This window comes from Salmo salar, chromosome ssa17, assembly GCF_905237065.1.
Source record: "Salmo salar chromosome ssa17, Ssal_v3.1, whole genome shotgun sequence".
In the NCBI taxonomy this organism is placed as follows: Eukaryota; Metazoa; Chordata; class Actinopteri; order Salmoniformes; family Salmonidae; genus Salmo; species Salmo salar.
In genome coordinates, this window is record NC_059458.1 from 64318256 (window position 1) to 64345726 (window position 27471).

The 27471-nt window shown below is 44.4% G+C and overlaps 1 protein-coding gene across 1 annotated transcript; it reads right to left on the minus strand.

The window, feature by feature from the left end:
- Positions 1 to 83: 83 nt before the first annotated feature.
- LOC106576428 (guanine nucleotide-binding protein G(i) subunit alpha-1) lies at positions 84 to 27471 on the minus strand. The gene is made up of 9 exons (XM_014153608.2): positions 27021 to 27471; positions 16701 to 16743; positions 10602 to 10743; positions 10216 to 10373; positions 8802 to 8930; positions 6655 to 6784; positions 4437 to 4590; positions 1872 to 2092; positions 84 to 987 (listed from the first exon to the last, which is right to left on the minus strand). The coding sequence occupies exons 1-8, from the start codon at positions 27136 to 27138 to the stop codon at positions 1902 to 1904; spliced, it is 1065 nt and encodes a 354-aa protein (XP_014009083.1). The 5' UTR covers positions 27139 to 27471; the 3' UTR covers positions 84 to 987; positions 1872 to 1901.

Consider the following 27471-nt stretch of genomic DNA (forward strand, 5'->3'; position numbering starts at 1 on the left):
AACTCACCTGCAGTAAGTTGACTCCCTCCCTCTTTTCACCAACTGTAACTCAGGAGAGCACTGAAGACGCCAGGTTCACTGGATGGTTTGTAAAGGGTTTTATTAGCAAAATAAGGGAATGAGTGTACAAAGGCTCCCTGTCTGTTGGAGAACACAAACAGCTGAGGCTGGTGACAGACCTTAACCATGTGTCTGTTCCCCATCCATTTTTACTTTGCTTTACAATTGTGATTCTGCAGTGATCGCAGAGACCAAGTCCCCGAAATCTCCTTAAATAAATCTTAAAATATACAGTAAAATATGACTCTGGTTTAGCTGTTCTGTAATTCCACAGCATAACGTAAGCTCCTTGACCTAGCTAGGGTTCCTATTGGATACACATTGGATATGGTGTACTGTTAAAAACCACATCCCTTTGTCAGTATGGGACAGCCTGTGGGCGGGGCTGTGTTGGTCACCATCGAGACACACACCTTCGGACCACAGGGAATCCCACCACTAAATTGGTTGGGAATGTGCACAAAAGATTGTTAATATCCCTCAGAAAACGTTTCACCTTTTATGTCGGAACAAATTTTAGCAGGCAAAAAAAATAGCAATTTGGTCAGTGGCTGCAGAGAAAAGGACATGCAAAGGCACAAATACCAACAAACTGAGCTCAAAGCAAATCCTTTTCCCCTAACAATTGGGGAGGGAGAAAAGGAATATTTTGACCAAAAGGCAAGCTTCCTTTTCCAGAGGGCATAAAAAAGGAACAAACTAAATAAAACAAGCTTCTTCTTCCAAAAAAGAAAAGTGTGAAAATGATTTGACAAATGATAAACATCAAACACAAATGTTTTAAACACAAATTCAAAATGTTCCAAGACAAAAACATAAATAAATCCATTAAAAGTGGCATATAGTACAGCAATGGTCCATAATTGATTCTCCCCATTCTTCTGATCTTCCCCCCCGAAAATGCACATTATGCTGGCTTTTCACCGCCTAGAGAGAGAAATAGAGAAAGAGACGCCATTAGATTTTATTGAATGCTTGGCGGTACAAAAGGTCGTTCCATTCAAATATCCTGAAAATATTGTTTGACCATGCCATGATCATCCCCCAAACATATTAATGGAGCAGAACATTTCATTAGACTTCCGAATAAAGAGGGCCTTGATTTCAGATGATTAGATTTAACAAGCAGTTAATAATGAAAGGGTTTAACTAAACTGCATCTCCAATGCAGCCTGGAAGCAGTGCAATTCAAACACGTCAACTGATTTTAAAACGTTTGAAGTTGGATGCCAGTCGTCAGGAGGTAGAGATACACACGACAACAAGAGCTCCTGAGGATAACTCTCACCATCTGGGAAAGCTAGCATACTAGTTTAGCACATTGGCAATGTGGACAATACGGTGCAGCCTGCCTGAAACCGCCCCTGGCTATGACTGCAGCACGCTCTTGTAACGGACGTCAGTGTGCTGCTAACAGTTTCGCTTCCTCCACTCTCCCTGTCCCCATACTGAGCTTGAACCAGTGATTCTCTGCTTCGCTTCACACGTGACCTCCCACATTGACAGCGTACCAACCGTTTGAGCTATCGAACTGGTGGCTGTGACATTTCAAGCTTGCTGTAGAGTGAGCATACGGTATGTTTGTTAGTCCTCAACACTGGCACTGTGAGCACTCATGGCAGCCACCAGTCAGACATGTGTCCTCAACCATGTAGCCCCCATCAATCCCCCAGCACTTTACACATACGGACACAAGTTCACAAGTCTGCATTGCGTGGGCAGGGCTATGTCGCACAAGGAGAAGCGATGAGAATGGAGAGACAGAGGGAAAGACTGATGGAGAAAGGGAATGAAAAAAAAGGCGGGCTCACTAGAAAACTTCCATCGATCAAATCCAGGTCTTAGAAGAGTCCACAGTCCTTCAGGTTGTTCTTGATGATGACGTCAGTGACGGCGTCGAAGACAAACTGCACGTTCTTGGTGTCGGTGGCGCAGGTGAAGTGGGTGTAGATCTCCTTGGTGTCCTTCCTCTTGTTCAGGTCCTCAAACTGACACTGGATGTAGGCCGCCGCCTCCTCGTACGTGTTGGAGCCTGGCCGCAAGACAACAAGAAAACCCCCACACTTCTAATGGCTTTCCTCATAAGGGGGAATCCCAACCTCTACTTCAGTCATTCTCACTATGTCATGAATTGATGTCAATAGGAGACTAAGTGAGAATTGAAGAGCAAGTTAGAATTCATCCCATAGTTAAGACAGTATATACAGTTGAAGTCGGAAGTTTACATACACTTAGGTTGGAGTCATTAAAACTCGTTTTTCAACCACTCCACAAAATTCTTGTTAACAAACTACAGTTTTGGCAAGTCGGTTAGGACATCTACTTTGTACATGACACAAGTACTTTTTCCAAAAATTGTTTACAGACAGATTATTTCCCCGTATCACAATTCCAGTGGGTCAGACGTTTACATACAGTTGACTGTGCCTTTAAACAGCTTGGAAAATTCCAGAAAATTATGTCATGGCTTTAGAAGCTTCTGATAGGATAATTGACATTATTTGAGTCAATTGGAGGTGTACCTGTGGATGCATTTCAAGGCCTACCGTCAAACTCAGTGCCTCTTTGCTTGACATGATGGGAAAATCTAAAGAAATCAGCCAAGACCACAGAAAAAATTTGTAGACCTCCACAAGTCTGGTTCATCCTTGGGAGCAATTTCCAAACGCCTGAAGGTACCACGTTCATCTGTACAAACAATAGTACGCAAGTATAAACACCATGGGACCATGCAGCCATCATACCGCTCAGGCAGGAGTTCTGTCTCCTAGAGATGAATGTACGTTGGTGCGAAAAGTGCAAATCACTCCCAGAACAACAGCAAAGGACCTTGTGAAGATGCTGGAAGAAGCGGGTACAAAAGTATCTACATCCACAGTAAAACGAGTCCTATATCGACATAACCTAAAAGGCTGCTCAGCAAGGAAGAAGCCACTGCTCCAAAACTGCCATAAAAAAAGCCAGACTACGGTTTGAAACTGCACATGGGGACAAAGATCGTACTTTTTGGAGAAATGTCCTCTGGTCTGATGAAACAGAAATATAACTTTTTGGCCATAATGACCATTGTTATGTTGGAGGAAAAGGGGGAGGCTTGCAAGCCAAAGAACACCATCCCAACGTGAAGCATGAGGGTGGCAGCATCATGTTGTGGGGGTGCTTTGCTGCAGGAGGGACTAGTGCACTTCACAAAATAGATGGCATCATGAGGGAGGAAAATTATGTGGATATATTGAAGCAACATCTCAAGACATCAGTCAGGAAGTTAAAGCTTGGTCGCAAATGGGCCTTCCAAATGGACAAAGACCCCAAGCATACTTCCAGAGATGTGGCAAAATGGCTTAAGGACAACAAAGTCAAGGTATTGGAGTGGCCATCACAAAGCCCTGACCTCAATCCCATAGAACATTTGTGGGCAGAACTGAAAAAGCATGTGCGAGCAAGGAGGCCTAAAACCTGACTCAGTTACACCAGCTCTGTCAGGAGGAATGTGCCAAAATTCACCCAACTTATTGTGGGAAGCTTATTGAAGGCTACCGAAACGTTTGATCCAAGTTAAACAATTTAAAGGCAATGCTGCCAAATACTAATTGAGTGTATGTAAACTTCTGACCCACTGGGAATGTGATGAAAGAAATAAAAGCTAAAATAAAATCACTCTCTCTACTATTATTCTGACATTTCACATTCTTAAAATAAAGTGGTGATCCTAACTGACCTAAAACCGGGAATTTTTATTAGGATTAAATGTCAGGAATTTGGCTAAGGTGTATGTAAACATCCGACTTCAACAAGCATGTCATCCATACAAAATAAAATAATAAACCAACCATGAAACAAAAAGATCAACATTTCTTATACTCCCCAGTTTAGACAACACAATTCCACAGGAAGTGACCTCATGGGAATTGTGTTGAAATGGGATATCCTCCCTGTTGTGTTATGGGGGAACAGGTGATAGAGAAACACTATGTCCTGCCTCCTGGCTTTCCGCTATTTGTTTTGTTCTCGTTGGTTTCTTTAAAAAGGTAGAAGTGACTAATGTCTGTTGAACGTCTCCTGTCACAACACTGATGGGGTGGAACATACCATCTGCATATGTTCAGTAACTACAGTATATAACCAGCGTTATATGTTTATATGAGATCCTCTTTCCACTCATGTAGATATTCAGTTATATTTGTTCAGTTGTGCAAATGACAAAGAAATCATAGAAAATGTACAGACAACTCCAGTGATAAGTCACACACTTATCACCAATCAATTGTAAATGAGAACTTGTTCTCAACTTGCCTACCTGGTTAAATAAAGGTGAAAAAAAAAAAAAAAAAAAAAATTCAATAGACTACCATGGCTGGTTGGCTGTGTTACTGTACCTGCGTATTCTGGGTAACAGATAGTTAGAGGACTCTTCTTGATCTTCTCCTCAAACAGGTCTTTCTTGTTAAGGAAGAGGATGATGGAGGTGTCTGTGAACCACTTGTTGTTGCATATAGAGTCAAACAGCTTCATGCTCTCATGCATCCGGTTCTATGGAGAGAAAACGACAACATTGGACAATGGTTTTTGTGGGGCTTCGAGCTACAGGCCTTCATCTGCACTGATGTGGAAAAAAGGGACAGGTGAAAGCAAACACCTGCTAGGACGTCCACCATATAGCTTTATCCTATGTTTTCAGATCAGTGCAGATGAAGGAAAGGAGTTGAGGAGAGAAAGCCTCTTTAGACTATCGAGATATACTCAGAAACATGTTTGGACTCGTAGAGACAGCTTCACAGACCCAGAATGAAGCTTAGCCAGAACGAAAATGCATGTTTAACGTAAATATTATATTGAGAACGATTTTTTGTTCAGGACTTGGCTGGTTTCATACAGATATACAGTACCAGTCAAAAGTTTGGACACACCTACTCATTCCAGAGTTTTCTTTATAAAATAATAAAGACATCAAAACTATGAAATAACACATATGGAATCATGTAGTAAGCAAAATATATTTTATATTTCAGATTCTTCAAAGTAGCCACCCTTTGCTTTGATAGCTTTGCACATTCTTGGCATTCTCTCAACCAGCTTCATGAGGTATTCACCTGGAATGCATTTCAATTAACAGGTGTGGCTTGTTAAAAGTTAATTTGTGTATTTTCTTTCCTTCTTAACCTCTTGGGTAGGGGGCAGTATTTTCACATCCGGATGAAAAGCGTGCCCAAAGTAAACTGCCTGCTTCTCAGGCCCAGAAGCTAGGATATGCACTCTAAAGTTTCTAAAACTGTTAAAATGATGTCTGTGAGTATTACAGTATTACAGAACTGATATGGCAGGCGAAACCCACCTGCCCATAAGAAGTTGTGCTTGAGCCAATCAGTTGTGTTGTGACAAGGTAGGGGTGGTATACAGAAGATAGTATGGATTTGGTCTTTTACTAAATAGGGCTATGGCAAGAACAGCTCAAATAAGCAAGGAGAAACAATAGTCCATCATTACTTTAAGACATGAAGGCATGTAAATCCGTAAATGTTCAAGAACTTCGAAAGTTTCTTCAAGTGCAGTCGCAAAAACCATCAAACGCTATGATGAAACTGCCACAGGAAGGAAGACCTAGAGTTACCTCTGCTGAAGAGGATAAATTCATTAGAGTTATCAGCCTCAGAAATTGCAGTCCAAATAAATGCTTCACAGAGTTCAAGTAACAGACATCTCAACATCAACTGTTCAGAGGAGACTGTGTGAAATCAGGCCTTCATGGTCAAATTGCTGCAAAGAAACCACTACTAAAGGACACCGATAAGAAGAGACTTGCTTGGGCCAAGAGACACGAGAAATGGACATTAGACCGGTAGAAATCTGTCCGTTGGTCTGACGAGTCCAAATTTGAAATGTTTGGTTCCAACAGCCGTGTCTTTGTGAGACGTAGAGTCGGTGAACAGATGATCTCCACATGTGTGGTTCCCACTGTGAAGCATGGAGGAAGAGATGTGATGTGTGGGGGTGCTTTGCTGGCGACACTGTCAGTGATTTATTTAGAATTCAAGGCACACTTAACCAGCATGGCTACCACAGCATTCTGCAGCGTTACGCCATCCCATCTGGTTTGGGCTTAGTGGGACTATCATTTGTTTTTCAACAGGACAATGACCCAACACCTCCAAGCTGTGAAAGGGCTATTTGACTAAGAAGGAGAGTGATGGAATGCTGCATCAGATCACACGACCTCAACCCAATTGAGATGGTTTGGGATGAGTTGGACCGCAGAGTGAACGAAAATCAGCCAACAAGTGCACAACATATGTGGGACCTACTTAAAGACTGTTGGAAAAGCATTCCAAGTGAAGCTGGTTGAAAGAATGCCAAGAGTGTACAAAGCTGTCATCAAGGCAAAGGGTGGCTACATTGAAGAATCTAAAATATATTTAGATTTGTTTAACACTTTTTTGGTTACTACATGATTCCAGAGTTTTGATGTCTTCACTGGTATTCTACAATGTAGAAAATAGTAAAAATAAAGAAACCCTTGAATGAGTAGGTGTCTCCAAACATTTGACTGGTACTGTACATGTACTCTTATTTAATGTCCATGGTTGGACAGGAACTCACCATCTCCTCATCCTCAGCCAGCACCAGGTCATAGTCGCTGAGCGCCACACAGAAGATGATGGCAGTGACACCCTCGAAGCAGTGGATCCACTTCTTCCTCTCTGACCTCTGACCTCCAACATCAAACATCCTGAGGAGGAAGTGGTGGATAATGCACCACACAATGTAAACGGAGCATGTTTCCAGGCACGTCGCACACAAGACAAACAACTTTATTGGCCATTGGCCACTAGGGAAAACATTGGTTTAAGTGTTAGTTGGTTAAACAGGCCACCATGTGCATTTTTCTTTTCTGTGTTGTGGAGAGATGGTATACAGTGGAGAGATGGTATACAGTAGAAATGCTCAACACAGAATAAAATATTTAGAAGGGAGGGTATAATTAAAAAATAAAATAATTGTGGGGTATAAATGTATAAACTTTGTTAAATGTAATGTTTTTGTATTTTAAAAAACATATTCTTGTTTATACCCTAACAAATTTGCACTTTGAGCTGTATAACACATTAACGCAACCCAAGGGAACAAGCTCTAATAATGTCACCCGCTTTGTGAGCCAGTTTCCACCCATTGGCACAGAGGGCTGTGGGGCTCTAATGTACTTAGATATGGTTTGCGCAGGAATGGCTCCACATAGTTCTCTCTGCTGAGTTGCACTGAGTGGCTTGGCTGAACAAACTGCTGAGAAAGAGCATTTTTAAAGGGCTTGATATCCGATTGGACGTGGAGTAGGGGCCAGACGTGATAAAACAACTAAATATGCAGTGTTGGGGAAGCTACTTTGAAAATATAGTTTACCAAGCTACCAATTACTTCACACTGGAAGTAGTAAAGCTACACTAATGCTACCATTAAGGAAAATATAATTTTCTTAAGTAAAGTTACTTTTAATGTGTAATTTAGCCTATTTAACACAAAAAACTGTTTCAAGTGACAATTAGGCAGGTATTATTTTTTATTTTTGCAAAAGAAGTAGTGTGTAGTTCCAGTACTTAGCTACACGGTAAAGAAGTAGTGTGTAGTTCCAGTAGTTAGCTACGCCACTACATGGTAAAGAAGTAGTGTGTAGTTCCAGTAGTTAGCTACGCCACTACATGGTAAAGAAGTAGTGTGTAGTTCCAGTAGTTAGCTACGCCACTACATGGTAAAGAAGTAGTGTGTAGTTCCAGTAGTTAGCTACGCCACTACATGGTAAAGAAGTAGTGTGTAGTTCCAGTAATTAGCTACGCCACTACATGGTAAAGAAGTAGTGTGTAGTTCCAGTAGTTAGCTACGCCACTACATGGTAAAGAAGTAGTGTGTAGTTCCAGTAGTTAGCTATGCCACTACATGGTAAAGAAGTAGTGTGTAGTTCCAGTAGTTAGCTACACGGTAAAGAAGTAGTGTGTAGTTCCAGTAGTTAGCTACACCACTACATGGTAAAGAAGTAGTGTGTAGTTCCAGTAGTTAGCTACGCCACTACATGGTAAAGAAGTAGTGTGTAGTTCCAGTAGTTAGCTACATCACTACATGGTAAAGAAGTAGTGTGTAGTTCCAGTAGTTAGCTACACCACTACATGGTAAAGAAGTAGTGTGTAGTTCCAGTAGTTAGCTACACCGCTACATGGTAAAGAAGTAGTGTGTAGTTCCAGTAGTTAGCTACACCGCTACATGGTAAAAAAGTAGTGTGTAGTTCCAGTAGTTAGCTACACGGTAAAGAAGTAGTGTGTAGTTCCAGTAGTTAGCTACACCACTACATGGTAAAGAAGTATTGTGTAGTTCCAGTAGTTAGCTACACCACTACATAGTAAAACAGTTAACTACTGAAAACACAACCTAGATTTGAATTTAGTTGAACTACCACCAAGCTACTGTAAAATGCAGTTCAATTACTAGTTGAACTACATGTACTTCACTAATCCCCAACACTGGAAATATGGGTATTGACCAGTGAGCCAACCGTTCCCCTTTCCTCTCTGGCATCAGCCAATGGAACACTAGAACATATGATTCACTGCTGATGTTGTATGGTCAGCTCTGTCATCCAGTCACAATGAAACCACTGGACTAAGGACATTTCTATGCACAGTAGGGAAGTAGATTGAGTTAACCTATTTAAAGTATGGAATATGACGACACTTAAAAAGGGATTTGGAGGAAGTGCTCACTTAAAGTGGAGGTCCTTGAAGGTGAAATGTGTCTCCACAATGCCTGTGGTTTTCACTCTGGTCCTCAGGACATCCTGCTGGGTTGGGATATAGGTGGCTTGGGATATCCTGTCCAAATCATTTAAGTAACTGGAGAATGGGGGGAAGGGGAGAGAGAGAATGTTTAGATGGGAGTCAATGCATCCAATACACATACTTCAATGGAACAATAGGACAATAAGCTATTCAAATAATAAACAGATCTTGTTTGGCCATGAACCATGTCTGCTTCTATATCTTGAACTGGGAAAAACAAGTGACATTTTTTCCCACTCTCTTCCACACCATCAGTGCCCCTCAGAATGGTCTCAGAATGGTCCCTCTAAGCAAATCTTTCCACAAATAGTCCACATAGGGCTCAGTTCTGGACTTGTCGCACACACCTGCCCCCTCCTCAACAGTAAATCTACAGTAGAACCCCCCCCAGCGCAAACAGCCTACCCTGTATTACTCTTCCAAAAGATTACGGAAGCAGTAATTACACAAGACTCAACCCAAACAAACAGCAGAGATCGGGGTCAGCAGCCTCGCTGTAGAGGACGGTCGGCAGGCTACGTGACGCTGGTCTGTGTGTGTGTGTGTGTGTGTGTGTGTGTGTGTGTGTGTGTGTGTGTGGTAGCCCTGGCCAAAAATATTCTGGGTATTGATTTGGAAATGGCCAGCAGCTGCAGCACCCAAGGCCAGAGAGCCAATCGGTGACGTCTGTTCCATTCCAAAACAAGGTGGAGGGGTTTCTCATGACACACCGCAGGGGCTGCCCCTCTGGTGACTTCAGTGGCTAATGGAAAGGCTCTTGCACAATGCGTATGAAAAAAGAACAACCACTTCAGGAAAAAAAACAACTGAACCGAGAGAGTTGAGCTCAAACGCTGCCCACTGACTGAAAGGGATTTGGACATGTTTTCTAGCTCTTCTGTCTGTGGTGTTTTGCTACCAGGGTTTGGTAAACACAGCAGCCCTGGGCAATCTGCTGTTAGACAGCTACATGTGCTAAATACTAAGGTCAAGGAATCAGCAGACACACAGCAGCCTGCATGTTACAGTCCTGCTACAGGGGTGACACCCCCACACAAAACAAATATTGACAGTCTCACTCAAGGTTGAAACACCAAGCAGACTGGACTGTAGGCAGTAGAGATACGTCTGCCAGAGAGTGGGCGGGCATCTGTAATAAATGGACTGCTCAAGGCCTTTGGTTATTGCAGAAGAATGAGAATTTATTTACTTCCAGCAGAAGAGAATTTGGAAGGAAGAGGAACTGCAGGAGCTGTGTGCGCGCGCGCGTGTGTGTGTGTGTGTGTGTGTGTGTGTGTGTGTGTGTGTCAGACCATTCTGAGAAGACAGTATGAGCAGGACAAGGTGGTGTGTGACCCACTATGCTGCAGAGTCGTTGAGCTGGTACTCTCGTGAGCGGCTGAAGCAGGCCTGTACCCCTCCGTCCTTCCACAGGCGTTTGATGACCCCGGCCTGCTCCGCCGTCATGAAGCCTTCCTCTGCCGACCCCGCCAGCACAAACAGCTGTCTCGCATCATCCTGGGAGAGAGCAGTCTGTCAGCACAACCATCACTATTACCATCAATCGTCATCATCAGCTCCACTGTGAAAATCATCCCTACCATCATAACCATCAATAGCATTAATAATACTGCCATGGCATCAACAGTGTTGGGCATGTGATTGGGTGTGTTAGATGATAATAGTTTTAGTCAGAAGGCTTTGATAAATGCAATCCATCATCATCATCATGTCTAGCCCACTCACGGCTCTGGCGGCGTCTCCAAAGTCGATCTTGAGTCGTCCCATGGCTCTGATGACGGCGATGATGGACTGGATGGTATTGCTGTAGACCACAGCCCTGTACTGTTTACACTCCTCCTCCGAGTAGCCTGCCTCGTGGATGATCCTGACATGCGGGACAGAGGACACAATTACAGTCAGTCACCATGAGGAACATGGAGCAACACGACACAGTCAGTCACCATGAGGAACATGGAGCAACACGACACAGTCAGTCAGTCAGTCACCATGAGGAACATGGAGCAACACGACACAGTCAGTCAGTTACCATGAGGAACATGGAGCAACACAACTACAGTCAGCCACCATGAGAAACATGGAGCAACACGACACAGTCAGTCAGCCACCATGAGAAACATGGAGCAACACAACTACAGTCAGCCACCATGAGAAACATGTAGCAACACAACTACAGTCAGCCACCATGAGAAACATGGAGCAACACGACACAGTCAGTCAGCCACCATGAGGAACATGGAGCAACACGACACAGTCAGTCAGCCACCATGAGAAACATGGAGCAACACGACACAGTCAGTCAGCCACCATGAGAAACATGGAGCAACACGACACAGTCAGTCAGCCACCATGAGAAACATGGAGCAACACGACACAGTCAGTCAGTCACCATGAGAAACATGGAGCAACACGACACAGTCAGTCAGTCACCATGAGAAACATGGAGCAACACGACACAGTCAGTCACCATGAGGAACATGGAGCAACACGACACAGTCAGTCAGTCACCATGAGAAACATGGAGCAACACGACACAGTAAATCACCATGAGGAACATGGAGCAACACGACAGTCAATCAGTCAGTCACCATGAGGAACATGGAGCAACACGACACAGTCAGTCAGTCACCATAAGGAACATGGAGCAACACGACACAGTCAGTCAGTCACCATGAGGAACATGGAGCAACACAACAGTCAGTCACCATGAGAAACATTGAGGAACATGGAGCAACACAACAATCAGTCAGTCACCATGAGGAACATGGAGCAACACGACACAGTCAGTCAGTCAGTCAGTCACCATGAGGAACAAGGAGCAACACGACAGTCAGTCACCATGAGGAACAAGGAGCAACACGAGTCAGTCAGTCACCATGAGGAACATGGAGCAACACGACACAGTCAGTCAGTCACCATGAGGAACAAGGAGCAACACGACACAGTCAGTCAGTCACCATGAGGAACAAGGAGCAACACGACACAGTCAGTCAGTCACCATGAGGAACAAGGAGCAACACGACAGTCAGTCAGTCACCATGAGGAACATGGAGCAACACGACACAGTCAGTCAGTGACCATGAGGAACATGGAGCAACACGACACAGTCAGTCAGTCACCATGAGAAACATGGAGCAACACGACACAGTCAGTCAGTCACCATGAGGAACATGGAGCAACACGACACAGTCAGTCAGTCACCATGAGGAACATGGAGCAACACGACACAGTCAGTCAGTCACCATGAGGAACATGGAGCAACACGACACAGTCAGTCAGTCACCATGAGGAACAAGGAGCAACACGACACAGTCAGTCAGTCACCATGAGAAAGATGGAGCAACACGACACAGTCAGTCAGTCACCATGAGAAACATGGAGCAACACGACACAGTCAGTCAGTCACCATGAGGAACATGGAGCAACACGACACAGTCAGTCAGTCACCATGAGAAACATGGAGCAACACGACACAGTCAGTCAGTCACCATGAGAAACATGGAGCAACACGACACAGTCAGTCAGTCACCATGAGGAACATGGAGCGACACGACACAGTCAGTCAGTCACCATGAGGAACATGGAGCAACACGACACAGTCAGTCAGTCACCATGAGGAACAAGGAGCAACACGACACAGTCAGTCAGTCACCATGAGGAACATGGAGCAACACGACACAGTCAGTCAGTCACCATGAGAAACATGGAGCAACACGACACAGTCAGTCAGTCACCATGAGGAACATGGAGCAACACGACACAGTCAGTCAGTCACCATGAGGAACATGGAGCAACACGACACAGTCAGTCAGTCACCATGAGGAACATGGAGCAACACGACACAGTCAGTCAGTCACCATGAGGAACAAGGAGCAACACGACACAGTCAGTCAGTCACCATGAGAAAGATGGAGCAACACGACACAGTCAGTCAGTCACCATGAGAAACATGGAGCAACACGACACAGTCAGTCAGTCACCATGAGGAACATGGAGCAACACGACACAGTCAGTCAGTCACCATGAGAAACATGGAGCAACACGACACAGTCAGTCAGTCACCATGAGAAACATGGAGCAACACGACACAGTCAGTCAGTCACCATGAGGAACATGGAGCGACACGACACAGTCAGTCAGTCACCATGAGGAACATGGAGCAACACGACACAGTCAGTCAGTCACCATGAGGAACAAGGAGCAACACGACACAGTCAGTCAGTCACCATGAGGAACAAGGAGCAACACGACACAGTCAGTCAGTCACCATGAGGAACATGGAGCAACACGACACAGTCAGTCACCATGAGAAACATGGAGCAACACGACACAGTCAGTCACCATGAGGAACATGGAGCAACACGACACAGTCAGTCACCATTAGAGGTCGACCGATTCATCGGAATGGCCGATTAATTAGGGCCGATTTCAAGTTTTCATAACAATTGGAAATCTGTATTTTTGGACGCCGATTTGGCCGATTTTTATTTTTTTGACCTTATTTAACTAGGCAAGTCAGTTAGCACATTCTTATTTTCAATGACGGCCTAGGAACGGTGGGTTAACTGCTGTGTTCAGGGGCAGAATGACAGATTTGTACCTTGTCAGCTCAGGGATTCAATCCTGCAACCTTACGGTTAACTAGTCCAACGCTCTAACCATCTGCTTTACATTGCACTCCACGAGGAGCCTGCCTGTTACGCAAATGCAGTAAGAAGCCAAGGTAAGTTGCTAGCTAGCATTAAACTTATCTTATAAAAAACAATCAATCAATCATAATCAGTAGTTAACTACACATGGTTGATGATATTACTAGTTTATCTAGCCTGTCCTGCGTTGTAAATAATCGCTTAGGTACACATTGCTCCAACCATAAACATCAATGCCTTTCTTAAAATCAATACACAAGTATATATTTTTAAACCTGCATATTTAGTTAATATTGCCTGCTAACATTAATTTCTTTTAACTAGGGAAAATGTGTCACTTCTCTTGCAAACAGAGTCAGGGTATATGCAGCAGTTTGGGCCGCCTGGCTCGTTGCGAACTAATTTGCCAGAATTTTACGTAATTATGACAAAACATTGAAGGTTGTGCAATGTAACAGGAATAACGTTTTGTTTGAGATGATAGTTTCCGGATTCGATCATATTAATGACCTAAGGCTCGTATTTTTGTGTGTTATGTTCTAATTAAGTCTATGATTTAATAGAGCAGTCTGAGCAATGGTAGGCAGCAGCAGGCTGGTAAGCATTCATTCAAACAGCCCTTCGCAATGCATTGCGCTGTTTATGACTTCAAGCCTGTCAACTCCCAAGATTAGGCTGGTGTAACCGATATGAAATGGCTAGCTAGTTAGCCAGGTGCGCGCTAATAGCGTTTCAAACGTCACTCGCTCTGAGACTTGGAGTAGTTGTTTCCCTTGCTCTACATGGGTAACGCTGCTTCGAGGGTGGCTGTTATCGATGGGTTCCTGGTTTGAGCCCAGGTAGGAGCGAGGAGAGGGACGGAAGCTATACTGTTACACTGGCAATATTAAAGTGCCTATAAGAACATCCAATAGTCAAAGGTATATGAAATACAAATCGTAGAGAGAGAAATAATTCCTATAATAACTACAACCTAAAACATCTTACCTGAGAATATTGAAGACTCATGTTAAAAGGAACCACCAGCTTTCATATGTTCCCATGTTCTGAGCAAGGCACTTAAACGTTAACTTTTTTTACATGGCACATATTGCACTTTTACTTTCTTCGCCAACACTTTGTTTTTGCATTATTTAAACCAAATTGAACATGTTTCATTATTTATTTGAGGCTAAATTGATTTTATTGATGTATTATATTAAGTTAAAATAAGTGTTCATTCAGTATTGTTGTAATTGTCATTATTACAAATAAATAAATAACAAGTAAAAAAAAAAACGGCTGATTAAATCGGTATTGGATTTTTTTGGTCCTCCAATAATCGGTATCGGCGTTGAAAAATCATAATCGGTCGACCTTTAGTCACCATGAGGAACATGGAGCAACACGACACAGTCAGTCAGTCACCATGAGGAACATGGAGCAACACGACACAGTCAGTCAGTCACCATGAGGAACATGGAGCAACACGACACAGTCAGTCAGTCACCATGAGGAACATGGAGCAACACGACACAGTCAGTCAGTCACCATGAGGAACATGGAGCAACACGACACAGTCAGTCAGTCACCATGAGGAACAAGGAGCAACACGACACAGTCAGTCAGTCACCATGAGGAACATGGAGCAACACGACACAGTCAGTCAGTCACCATGAGGAACATGGAGCAACACGACACAGTCAGTCAGTCACCATGAGAAACATGGAGCAACACGACACAGTCAGTCAGTCACCATGAGGAACATGGAGCAACACGACACAGTCAGTCACCATGAGGAACATGGAGCAACACGACACAGTCAGTCACCATGAGGAACATGGAGCAACACGACACAGTCAGTCACCATGAGGAACATGGAGCAACACGACACAGTCAGTCACCATGAGGAACATGGAGCAACACGACACAGTCAGTCACCATGAGGAACATGGAGCAACACGACACAGTCAGTCACCATGAGGAACATGGAGCAACACGACACAGTCAGTCAGTCACCATGAGGAACATGGAGCAACACGACACAGTCAGTCAGCACCATGAGGAACATGGAGCAACACGACACAGTCAGTCAGTGACCATGAGGAACATGGAGCAACACGACACAGTCAGTCACCATGAGGAACATGGAGCAACACGACACAGTCAGTCAGTCACCATGAGGAACAAGGAGCAACACGACACAGTCAGTCAGTCACCATGAGGAACATGGAGCAACACGACACAGTCAGTCAGTGACCATGAGGAACATGGAGCAACACGACACAGTCAGTCAGTGACCATGAGGAACATGGAGCAACACGACACAGTCAGTCAGTCACCATGAGGAACATGGAGCAACACGACACAGTCAGTCAGTCACCATGAGGAACATGGAGCAACACGACACAGTCAGTCAGTCACCATGAGGAACATGGAGCAACACGACACAGTCAGTCAGTCACCATGAGGAACATGGAGCAACACGACACAGTCAGTCAGTCACCATGAGGAACATGGAGCAACACGACACAGTCAGTCAGTCACCATGAGGAACATGGAGCAACACGACACAGTCAGTCAGTCACCATGAGGAACATGGAGCAACACGACACAGTCAGTCAGTCACCATGAGGAACTTGGAGCAACACGACACAGTCAGTCAGTCACCATGAGGAACATGGAGCAACACGACAGTCAGTCAGTCACCATGAGGAACATGGAGCAACACGACACAGTCAGTCACCATGAGAAACATGGAGCAACACGACACAGTCAGTCACCATGAGGAACAAGGAGCAACACGACACAGTCAGTCACCATGAGGAACAAGGAGCAACACGACACAGTCAGTCACCATGAGAAACATGGAGCAACACGACACAGTCAGTCACCATGAGGAACAAGGAGCAACACGACACAGTCAGTCACCATGAGGAACATGGAACAACACTTTCTGTTTCTGAGAACATGTTATAACCCCCAACCCCATGGCAACCTTTCCATCATAAAATGACAGGGGAAAAGCGAACACTGATAACACTATCCAGGTAACAATGTTTACAGCATCTGAATTGAATGGGGCACTAGGACAATAACAATGGCTCATTTCTGAGAACTGTCCCCACAGAAGGGCAAAAACAATGCTTTGTTTTGATTGTGTGGCAGATACGGCATTTGGAAGAAACATACTCACTTCATCTGCTTGACTATTGTGCTCTTCCCCGACTCACCAGCACCTGAGAGAGCGAGAGAGAACACATTTATCAAACCAGTCAAAGCCTATATTTAGCTAATTGCAATTATGCAATAATCCAACACTGACCATAATGTTGATTGCCTGGTATGGGATTACACTGACTAACATACTGAGAAAGAAACATCTAATTGTATAGACCTACTCATTACAGGCCATTATACAACCCCATTTTAATTGGAGCGTAGTGGAGAACCCCGAGGTGGTCAAACACACTGATCATTTCCCTTCCTGTGTTTCTGTATTGATGTCTCTGACCCACAGCGTCGCTCTGCAGCCGTCCTGTTGATACAGACCCTCCCCACCGCTCCCTTTATGAGCACATTTCGACAGCAGCACTAACACAGCATTATGGAACTACCTACTGCAGCAGGAACCAACGACCCATCTCAGGCAGCATCGCAAGACTCACTGAATGAACAGCACCATAGCAAAACACCGTAACATTCAGAGTGTTTGTGTGTGTGTGTGTGTGTGTGTGTGTGTGTGTGTGTGTGTGTGTGAGTGCGTTGGGATGGGAGTACACTGAAGGGACAGAGGTGAATACAGTCTCCTCAGTATTATTGCAAAGGCCAAATCACAGGCAGTACAGTCCTCATCTACATTACCAGCAGTGAAGCATGCAGCCTGCAGTAGTTCCCAGCAACCACTAACACACCATCAACACAAGGCTGCTATCCCCCAGTTCATATCGGGTCATTGGGTCTTTGTACATTAAATGAGTTAGTTGTGAGCTCTGATCTACCACCAGAAAGACAACGATCACCAGTTGTAACTAGGGCCTGCCTTAACCTCTTATGGCTAGGGGGCAGTATTTTCACGGCTGGATAAAAAACGTACCCGATTTCATCTGGTTACTAATCCTACCCAGTAACTAGAATATGCATATACTTATTATATATGGATAGAAAACACCCTAAATTTTCTAAAACTGTTTGAATGGTGTCTGTGAGTATAACAGAACTCAAATGGCAGGTCAAAACCTGAGAGATTCCTTTACAGGAAGTGGCCTGTCTGACCATTTCTGGAACTTCTTTGCCATCTCTATCTTTTACTAAGGATCTCTGCTCTAACGTGACACTTCCTACGTCGTCCATAGGCGCTCAGAGCCCGGGAAAAACCTGAATGTCGTCATCCCAGCCCCAGGCTGAAACACATTATCGCCTTTCTCAAGTGGCCGATCAAGGGACTCTGGGCTTAGGCGCGTGACCTGGCCGCCCCCGTCTTTGTGATTTTTTCCTCTGTTTGCCGAAAAGGAGATTCCCGGTCGGAATATTATCGCTTTTCTACGAGAAAAATTGCATAAAAATTGATTTTAAACAGCGGTTGACATGCTTCGAAGTACGGTAATGGAATATTTAGAATTTTTTTGTCACGAATTGCGCCATGCGCACGACCCTTCTTTACCATTTCGGATAGTGTCTGGAACGCACGAACAAAACGCCGCTATTCGGATATAACGATGGATTATTTTGGACCAAACCAACATTTGTTAATGAAGTAGCAGTCCTGGGAGTGCATTCTGACGAAGACAACAAAGGTAATGAAACTTTTGTAATAGTAAATCGGAGTTTGATCAGGGCTAAACTTGGTCGGTGTCTAAATGGCTAGCCGTGATGGCTGGGCTATCTACTGAGAATATTGCAAAATGTGCTTTCATCGAAAAGCTATTTTAAAATCGGACATATCGAGTGCATAGAGGAGTTCTGTATCTATAATTCTTAAAATAATTGTTATGTTTTTTGTGAACGTTTATCGTGAGTAATTTAGTAAATTCACCGGATGTTTGCGGGAGGTATGCTAGTTCTGAACGTCACATGCTAATGTAAAAAGCTGGTTTTTGATATAAATATGAACTTGATTGAACAAAACATGCATGTATTGTATAACATAATGTCCTAGGGTTGTCATCTGATGAAGATCATCAAAGGTGAGTGCTGCATTTAGCTGTCTTCTGGGTTTTGGTGACATTATATGCTGGCTTGAAAAATGGGTGTCTGATTATTTCTGGCTTGGTATTCTGCTGACATAATCTAATGTTTTGCTTTCGCTGTAAAGCCTTTTTGAAATCGGACAGTGTGGTTAGATAAAGGAGAGTCTTGTCTTTAAAATGCTGTGAAATAGTCATATGTTTGAAAAATTGAAGTTTTTGTATTTTTGAGGAATTTGTAATTCGCGCCACGCCTATCATTGGATATTGGAGCAGGTGTTCCGCTAGCAGAACGTCTAGATGTAAGAGGTTAAAGGACCTGCCTTAAAGGGCCTGCCTTAAAGGGCCTGCGAGCACAGTGTTACTTCAAGATGGTACAAGCCTTCTATATTGAATTACACATTACTGACAGGCTGTGTAAACCACTCACACGAGGACAAGAGCCGGGAGGGTGGACACTAAGCTAGCAGCCAATGAGTGTGAGGCGGAAAAGTGATTGACATGGCAATACTCCTATGAGAGAGGCAGGAAACACAGAATAAGCGTTGCTTGGGCCTGGCTGCTGCTAGGGGCTCCGTGCCTACGTCACACTGCCATGGCAACCGGGTCCGTTACCAAAGCGCTCGCCACACGGTCACCTGAGGAGAGTTGGTGGCAGTTGTGTAGCGATGGCTCATCTCCATAGCCAGGGCATGTATTATTGACAGGCAAATGTCCCCAAAATGCATGCCATGTCCCCATAACGCATAAGTAGAGGATGTGTCATGGAGATTGACTAAGGCAGGCCCCTCCCCCTTGACATAAAACCCACCGGTGGACGTTTCCACTCAGGGAAAGTCAGACCACTGGGAAATATGGGTTGACCCTGTAAACAAACTCATGATGTTTTCACGTGTTTGGTGGGCTTGCTAAGTCCCTTCCCATAGGGGTTGCTCAGCTCGGACACAAACACAGTCAGAGAAAAGGGGAACTGTAGCCATGTCAGTCTAAACTTTACTCATTAGTATTACTAAGTTCAGTAGTGGAATAAGAAAATCCCAACTCATGTTGTGTAATTACAAATGCCATTGCTATGCAATAAAATGCAATTACCAAAGAAGTATATTACATTTTAATACAATGTTGTTGTTACTAGTGTGATTAAAGTTCTTTACTGTTTATTCAGAATGGTCCAGGCTGTACTAACACCCATCTGAGTTGCCAGGAGGAAGCTAGTTCTGTAACACCCAATCTTCCCATCTTACAAGACCCAGCATGTATTGCATTACAGCAAGACAATGAGCACATGCACACCACACACTACGTCAGAGCTTCTCGTTGTGGCAAGTGAAACGTAGGGGCCTGGAACTTTCCCTAAACGCAGAAGAGAACCTGAAACCAACATGTAGAAGTGAATTCCTGTGGACAAGCCTTTCTCCAGAGCCTTAGAGCATGCTGATACAGAGTGCGTGTGTGAGAATGTGAGTGTTTTAACAGTGTGCAAGCCAGGCACGTACCTCCTACTGTTCAGCCTAATTGGAATGGCTTTCACCAGAGGACTAATTATTTTAATTACATGTCACTGCTGTGGCCCTGGCCCCAGAGAGGAGTGGACTAACATGTCTCATTGCTCCGGAGCCAAACACTAAGAACCCCAGAGGGACTATGAGAAAGCAGACACACGTGCACTAACATACATAAAAACACACGAGCGCGCACACAGACAAAAAGCATTGGCAGCAGGTAAAGTCACCTCCCTCCTTCTGCTAAGGGCCTCAGTGCCAAGGCAGCGACAACACAGCATTCCACTCCCTACAACACACTGGCTGGCTGCCTGCCTCTCAATCTAGAATAAACATACCCTGTTTACAGGCCGTTGTGTTCACTGAACCCTCCCTCTAGATATGTTTTACTGTCTGACCGACACACACTTGATTTCTCAATATGGAACACAAAACCCTGCATAGGGTCAACAAAATGTATGCTAGCAAGTCACAGGAATAATTATTGGATGATATCGCCACGGTACTGTTCCCTTATGACATTTCTTTAAGTCAGTCCAGACTGAAGCGTTTGTTTGCCTAACTGACCTTGCCCTATCCTTCAACTCTAGCGATGTCATAGGGGTGTGGCCCCACCACAGTAACTGTAAAGTCTAATGGCCCTGATTTGGCCCTGATTTGAGCCACATGGGCCATTAGAGAAAGCAAGGCAGAAAAGTGGACCTCATGGGCTGGGATAGACAGAGTCACGTTACCCACCCACAATTCGATTCATCCATCAAAGAGCCAGACCAAAACCACAGTGAGGCAGCTGCTTTCTGGCGGTTGGGAAACGACTGTATTTTAAGAAAAATTGTTGAGGCCTGCAAACAAAATGGACGTTTATAGAACAGTACTTCTAAAGCCCACCAACCACCCAACCCATCTCTCCTGGAACTTCCCCCAAGGTGGTTTTCCACAGAGTAAAAAGAGGACATGAATGGAATGCATGTCAACAATGGAGGAACGTTTTACAAAGTGCTGTGGTAGGATTGGCTACAATCAGGTCTTCATTCCAAATGACAGCTCTGTTGTATTTTAATCTTAAATAATTTAGTTGGAGCTTTTATATAATACTAGGGTGGGGAGAACAGCTTTTGGAGTTCCTCCCACTCTCTCTCTCCCCCTCGCTCCCTCTGCCTGTCACGGAGTTATCCGTCTGGGTCACTAGAAGAAACCAGAGCCTGTCCTGCCTGGGTTTCAGTTAGACTGGCCAGGGCATACAGTCCTCTGGCCAGGCTGTCCTGGTAAACAGGGAGCGAGGGACACGGCTGAGAGGGAGCGAGGGACACGGCTGAGAGGGAGCGAGGGACACGGCTGAGAGGGAGCGAGGGACCCGGCTGAGAGGGAGCGAGGGACACGGCTGAGAGGGAGCGAGGGACCCGGCTGAGAGAGAGCGAGGGACACGGCTGAGGGACAGGGGACAGAGGGACAGAGCTGAACGGGCTTACAGCTGGGCCTGGCTCACTCTCCAGGAACCACATTAGTGGCGCCACATTAGCGAAATGAGCTGGCACCATCCCTATCTCTTTTCCTCGTTACCATCGGGAGCTGTTGAGCCTGTGAGTGACTCACAAGGGAACCCAGGAAGTTACAGTTGCATTAATTAACCAATCAGGGAGTCATGTAGCTAAATCAGCTGGATTCATCTGCCCACATCCAGATCAATGGTTAATAGAATGTTTCCTCAAACTCCATGCAGGCCGATACTTTACTGGAAGAGACCAGTAACGGGACAGTGCTGGAGAAGTGGAAGCTATTGAATTCCTCATAAGCAGGATACAGTAGACCTACATAAAATCACCAGATGTGATGAATGACATGGTAAAATAGCAGATACAGTGATAAACAAACAAGCAACTCCTAGGTTATTTGACAGTTATTGCTACAAATTTGGTAACAGGTTATTACCATGTGTTGAACTATTTGAAGTTCAAGAAAGACAATTTCCTATCAAACATCCAGGAAATACAAGTGGAAGCATTAGTACTGTAAAATAAAGTACTACCCATAATGCTTTACATAAAATGTTACATAGAACACCTACAGAATCCTCTCGACACCAACGTGGTTGGGTCGTCTAGTCGGCCTAATATAGACAAGATGTTGCTTGTACAGACTTGACAGCATACACCCAAACACTCATAGCACTCCTCGTACAAATGATTGTTCCTCTGACAGCAGGATGCCGGTATACTCTGCTGACAGACTGCTCATTATGCTGTGTGTGTGTGTGTGTTTTATTAGTCGTATGTACAGGATACACATGGTATACACTGGCCAATGAAATGCTTACATGCATCTGGACCTCTGGACAATGCAACAATTGTTTTATGGGGGTGGCATACTGTAGGACGCACGCACACATGAAGTCCACAGTACAGACATGGACAGGGTCAGCCCATCAACGCCACCCAATGTAAAACACGGATGTTTGACGGTTGGTGTCCTTGAAGTGATTTAGTGGTCAATATTCACCACCATTTCTGAGGTGCTGCCTGTGCCGATGTACGCACCATCAGCGTCACTGATATGTTTGTGACCTCTTGACCAAGATGTAATTAAACAAAGTATGTTTAGTGGGGCGGATAGGAGGCAGATGAGAGGACTTGAGACTTTTGTGATAGAAGTATAGTAACTGAAAAGACTAATAGGTTAACAAACAGCAACCAAACATCTTGTTCCTCGCCATGAGTACACCTTCTCAATTCATAATGAGTGTTAGGGTTTAGACCTGATCTAGAACATTCCTTCCTGGAGTCTAATGATTTTCTGAGCATTCCATTCACACCGCTTGATATAGAAATTCTGGATGGCAGGGAGCTCGGCCCCTGTGATGTACTGGGCTGTCCGCACCACCCTCTGTGGCGCCATGCAATCGAGGGCGGTGCTATTGCCATACCAAGCAGTGGCGCAGCCAGTCATGGTGCAGCTGTAGAACTTTGAGGATTTGAGGGCCTATACCAAACCTTTAACTTCCTGACGTTGAGGGAGAGGTTGTTGTCCTGGCACCACACTGCCAGGTCACTGACCTCCTACCTGTAGGCTGTCTCCTCATCGCCGGTGATCAGGCCTACCACGGTCATGTCATCGGCAAACTTGGTGTTGGAGTTGTGCGTGGCCACGCAGTTGTGGGTGAACAGGTAGTACAAGAGGGGACTAAACACAGACCCCTGTGGGGCCCACGTGTTGAAAGTGAGTGTGGCAGCCTGGGGTCAGTCCGTCAGGAAGTCCAGGATCCAGTTACAGAGGGAGGTGTTAAGCTTAGTGATGAGCTTTGAGGGGACAATGGTGTTGAGCGCTGATCTGTAGTCAATGAACAGCATTCTTACATAGGCATTCCTCTTATCTAGGTGGGTGAGGGTAGTATGGAGTGCAATTGAGATTGTGTCATCTACATATCTATTTGAGTGGTATGCAAATTGGAGTGGGTCTAGGGTGTCTGGAATGATGGAGTTGATGTGTGCCATAACCAGCCTTTCAAAGCACTTCATGATTATAGAATGATGGAAGTCATCTGAAAATGTGGGGATTACAGACTGGGACAATGAGAAGTTGAAAATGATGCCTGCCAGCTGAATATGTGACTATGTCTGCCAGCTGATCTGCACATTCCCTGAAAACGAGCCCTGGAATACTCTCCGGACCCGCGGCCTTGCGTCCGTTTACCTGATTAAAGACCTTACGCACGTCGGTCTCGGAGAGCATGATCATCAACGAAGCAACAGCATGTAACATACCACCTATTTGTATAGGTATGTATGATATTGGGAGAGCATTTATTTTCTTATTAATACATTGAACAAAAATAGAAATGCAACAATTTCTAAGATTTTACTGAGTTACAGTTAATATGAGGAAATCAGTCAATTGAAATAAATACATTAGGCCCTAATCTATGAATTTCACATGACTGGGAATACAGATATGCATCTGTTGGTCACTGATACCTTAAAAAGAAAAGTAGGGAGTGGATCAGAAAACCAGTCAGTAGCTGGTGTGACCACCATTTGCCTCATGCAGCGTGACACATCTCCTTCGCATAGAGTTGATCAGGCTGTTGATTGTAGCCTGTGGAATGTTGTCCCACACCTCTTCAATGGCTGTGCGAAGTTGCTGGATATTGTCGGAACTGGAACACGCAGTCGTCCGTACACGTCGATCTAGTGCATCCAAAACATGCTCAATGGGTGATATGTCTGGTGAGTATGCAGTCCATGGTAAAACTGGGACATTTTCAGCTTCCAGGAATTGTGTACAGATCCTTGCGACATGGGTCTGTGTATTATCATGTTCAAACATGAGGTGATGGTGGCAGATGAATGACACGACAATGGGCCTCAGTATCTCATCTCAGTTTCTCTGTGCATTCAAATTGTCGTTGATAAAAGGTTGTATTCGTTGTCCGTAAGCTTATGCCTGCCCAAACCATAACCCCACCATGGGACCCTCTGTTCACAACATTGCCATCAGCAAACAGTTCACCCACACAATGCTATACACGATGTCTGCCATCTGCCCGGAACAGTTGAAACTGGGATTCATCCATGAAGAGCACACTTCTCCAGCATGCCAGTGGCCATGAAAGGTGAGCATTTGCCCACTGAAGACAGTTACGACGCCAAACTGCAGTCAGGTCAAGTGGTGAGGATGACAAGCATGCAGAGGAGCTTCCCTGAGATGGTTTCTGACAGTTTGGGCAGAAATTCTTGTGTTGTACAAACCCAGTTTCATCAGCTGTCCAGGTGGCTGGTCTCAGACGATCCCCCAGGTGAAGAAGCTGGATGTGGAGGGCCTGGGCTGCCATGGTTACACATGGCCTGCGGTTGTGAGGCCGGTTGGATGTACTGCCAAATGATCTGAAACTATGTTGGAGGCAGCTTATGGTAGAGAAATTAACATTAAATTATCTGGCAACAGGTCTGGTGGACATTCCTGCAGTCAAACATGCCAATTGCACACTCCCTCAAAAGTTGAGACATCTGTGACATTGTGTTGTGTGACAAAACTGTACATTTTAAGAGTGTCCTTTTATTGTCCCCTGCACAAGGTGTACCTGTGTAGTGATCATGTTGTTTAATACAGCTTATTGATATGCCACACCTGTCAGATGGATGGATTATCTTGGTAAAGGAGAAATGCTCACTGACAGCGATGTAAGCAAATGTGTGTACAACATTTTAGAGAAAAGCTTTTTGTGCGTAAGGAAAATTTCCCTTTACATGTTGCGTTTATATTTTTGTTCTGTATATGATATTGGGAAAGACCATTTTCAAAAGAGTTCAAAATATTGGACGTCACAGGTCTGGTATTGACTTCACACAAACTTTAGAATTTCACTCAGAGGAATAGTTGGAGACCGAAGTTGCAGCCTGCAGGCATAGTACTTGACCCGACTTGCTTCGAATCAGTTTCATCATTCATAGCAAGACAGATGAATGTAGCCTAGGCTCTCAACAACAAGGAAGAGGTTTATACCATATAACCATACAAACCTCAGAAGTGCCTTACTGCTATTATAAACTGATTTCCAAGGTAATTAGAACAGTAAAAAATGTTTTGTCATACCCGTGGTCAGCCAATCAGCATTCAGTGCTCTAACCACCCAGTTTATAAATGGTAAATATCAACATGTAAAACCAGAAGAAAATAGCAGAAAAACAAAACAGGGACAATCATAGCCATCTACTGACAGGCCTACAGTTTTACAGGCATTTCAGGACAGCCGTTCCTGCTCATGGCATCAGTGAAGAATACCCTTATTAATAGAGAAGACACATCCAGTCCTTGTGACCCATATTCAACATGAAAATATTATATATGACATGCGTGTCAACTCTAGAGATCTCTTCACCAATGGAATGGATGGTAGAGCAGTATTTCAAAAACAAATCACTTGTTTCTGTCCAGGGAATGGGCTCGTTTGTTTGTCAATTGAATTTCCACGGTTTCAATTGATTTTAGGTAAAACATATTGTGCAGTAGGCTACAGGGATAAATCCATCCACTATTGCACCAACCAATGAGGGTAGCGGTAAGAAAGAGCCTCAAGTTTAATTTCGACCTATGTTTATCTAAGCAATGGCGGAATCATAAACAGCCTACATCTATGCCTGAAGTAGCAAAAAAGGTGATGAAGTCTCAAACAAAAATGTTTTGAACATAGTAGTATAGTTATTGCAATTCGTTATTCAAACAGTTTCTGGGCCAATTACCAATTTGGAAACATCATATGCACTCAGCTGGACATAGCATTCAAACACAATGCTGCAGACAGGCGACAAGGTGTCAAATGCTGGGAGGATTAAGCCAATGAATATGGCCCATAGAAACCATTTGTGTTGCTGGACAAGCGTAACAAAAGGGGGCTACTTTGTTGCAACTGCCTGCATGGGTGGTTACACACCGAAGGCTGGAACTGATGAGCCAGCGTGGACAACGACCTTTGTTCTGCCTATAGGCTAAATCGGAAATCATTCTTAAACTTTTGTTAATTAGAGAATCCACTGTAGCCAATGTGCTTTGTGATATCAAGGTAGTCTATGCAAAAGTTGACAATGTTTTAAATGTGATGACGACAGCTTGTATGCTATGCGGAATTGTATGAAATCGTGCAGGAATTCTCAATTCAAATTGTTGCCATTATATGTATGCAGACCAATTCTATATCACTCTAAATAGTGCGTTTGACATTTAGTTACAATGTCGCAATCGCAGATAATATTAGTTAGTGAAGTTCACGGATAACCATTGTTTCGTCCCACAATGTATCACGTTGCGGGACGAAGCAAGGACAACCACGTCCCTTACCGAGGAGCAGTAGCTTGACCTCTCTTGCTGCTTTCTCCCCGTCGTCCCGCAGATTCCTGTCGATCATTTTACTGCGCTCCACCGCCGCCTTATCGTCCGTGCTCAGGGTACACCCCATCCTCAAGCAAATCCTCCGGACCCAAGTGATGCAAAAATATACAGTAACAACATGCAAGGTTTAAAAAGCGAGCCAGTGCTCCCCGAGACCCACACACGCCCTTGTGTGAAAGCTATCAGCTCGCTTGGATTTATACTTTTATTTAAAAAATGTTTTATAGGACCAGGAGTGTTCTTCTCCAGTCCACTATATTCCTATGCTTCCAGTCAGTGTAAGCTATTTCTCTCGTCGTGGCATAAATAGTTTCAAATGAAAACAGTTCCAGGGCGAATTGCTCTCTGTCTCAGCGCGTCTGTCTTTCACTGCCACAGTGCGCTCTGCTCATTCAACCAC

Coding starts and splice junctions, on each gene's coding strand:
- LOC106576428 (XM_014153608.2), bottom strand. CDS start 27,138: ATGGGGTGTACCCTGAGCACGGACGATAAGGCGGCGGTGGAGCGCAGT. Junction 10,744..16,700: donor ACAATAGTCAAGCAGATGAA/GTGAGTATGTTT, acceptor CCCGCATGTCAG/GATCATCCACGAGGCAGGCT. Junction 6,785..8,801: donor TTCAAGGACCTCCACTTTAA/GTGAGCACTTCC, acceptor CTTCCTCCTCAG/GATGTTTGATGTTGGAGGTC.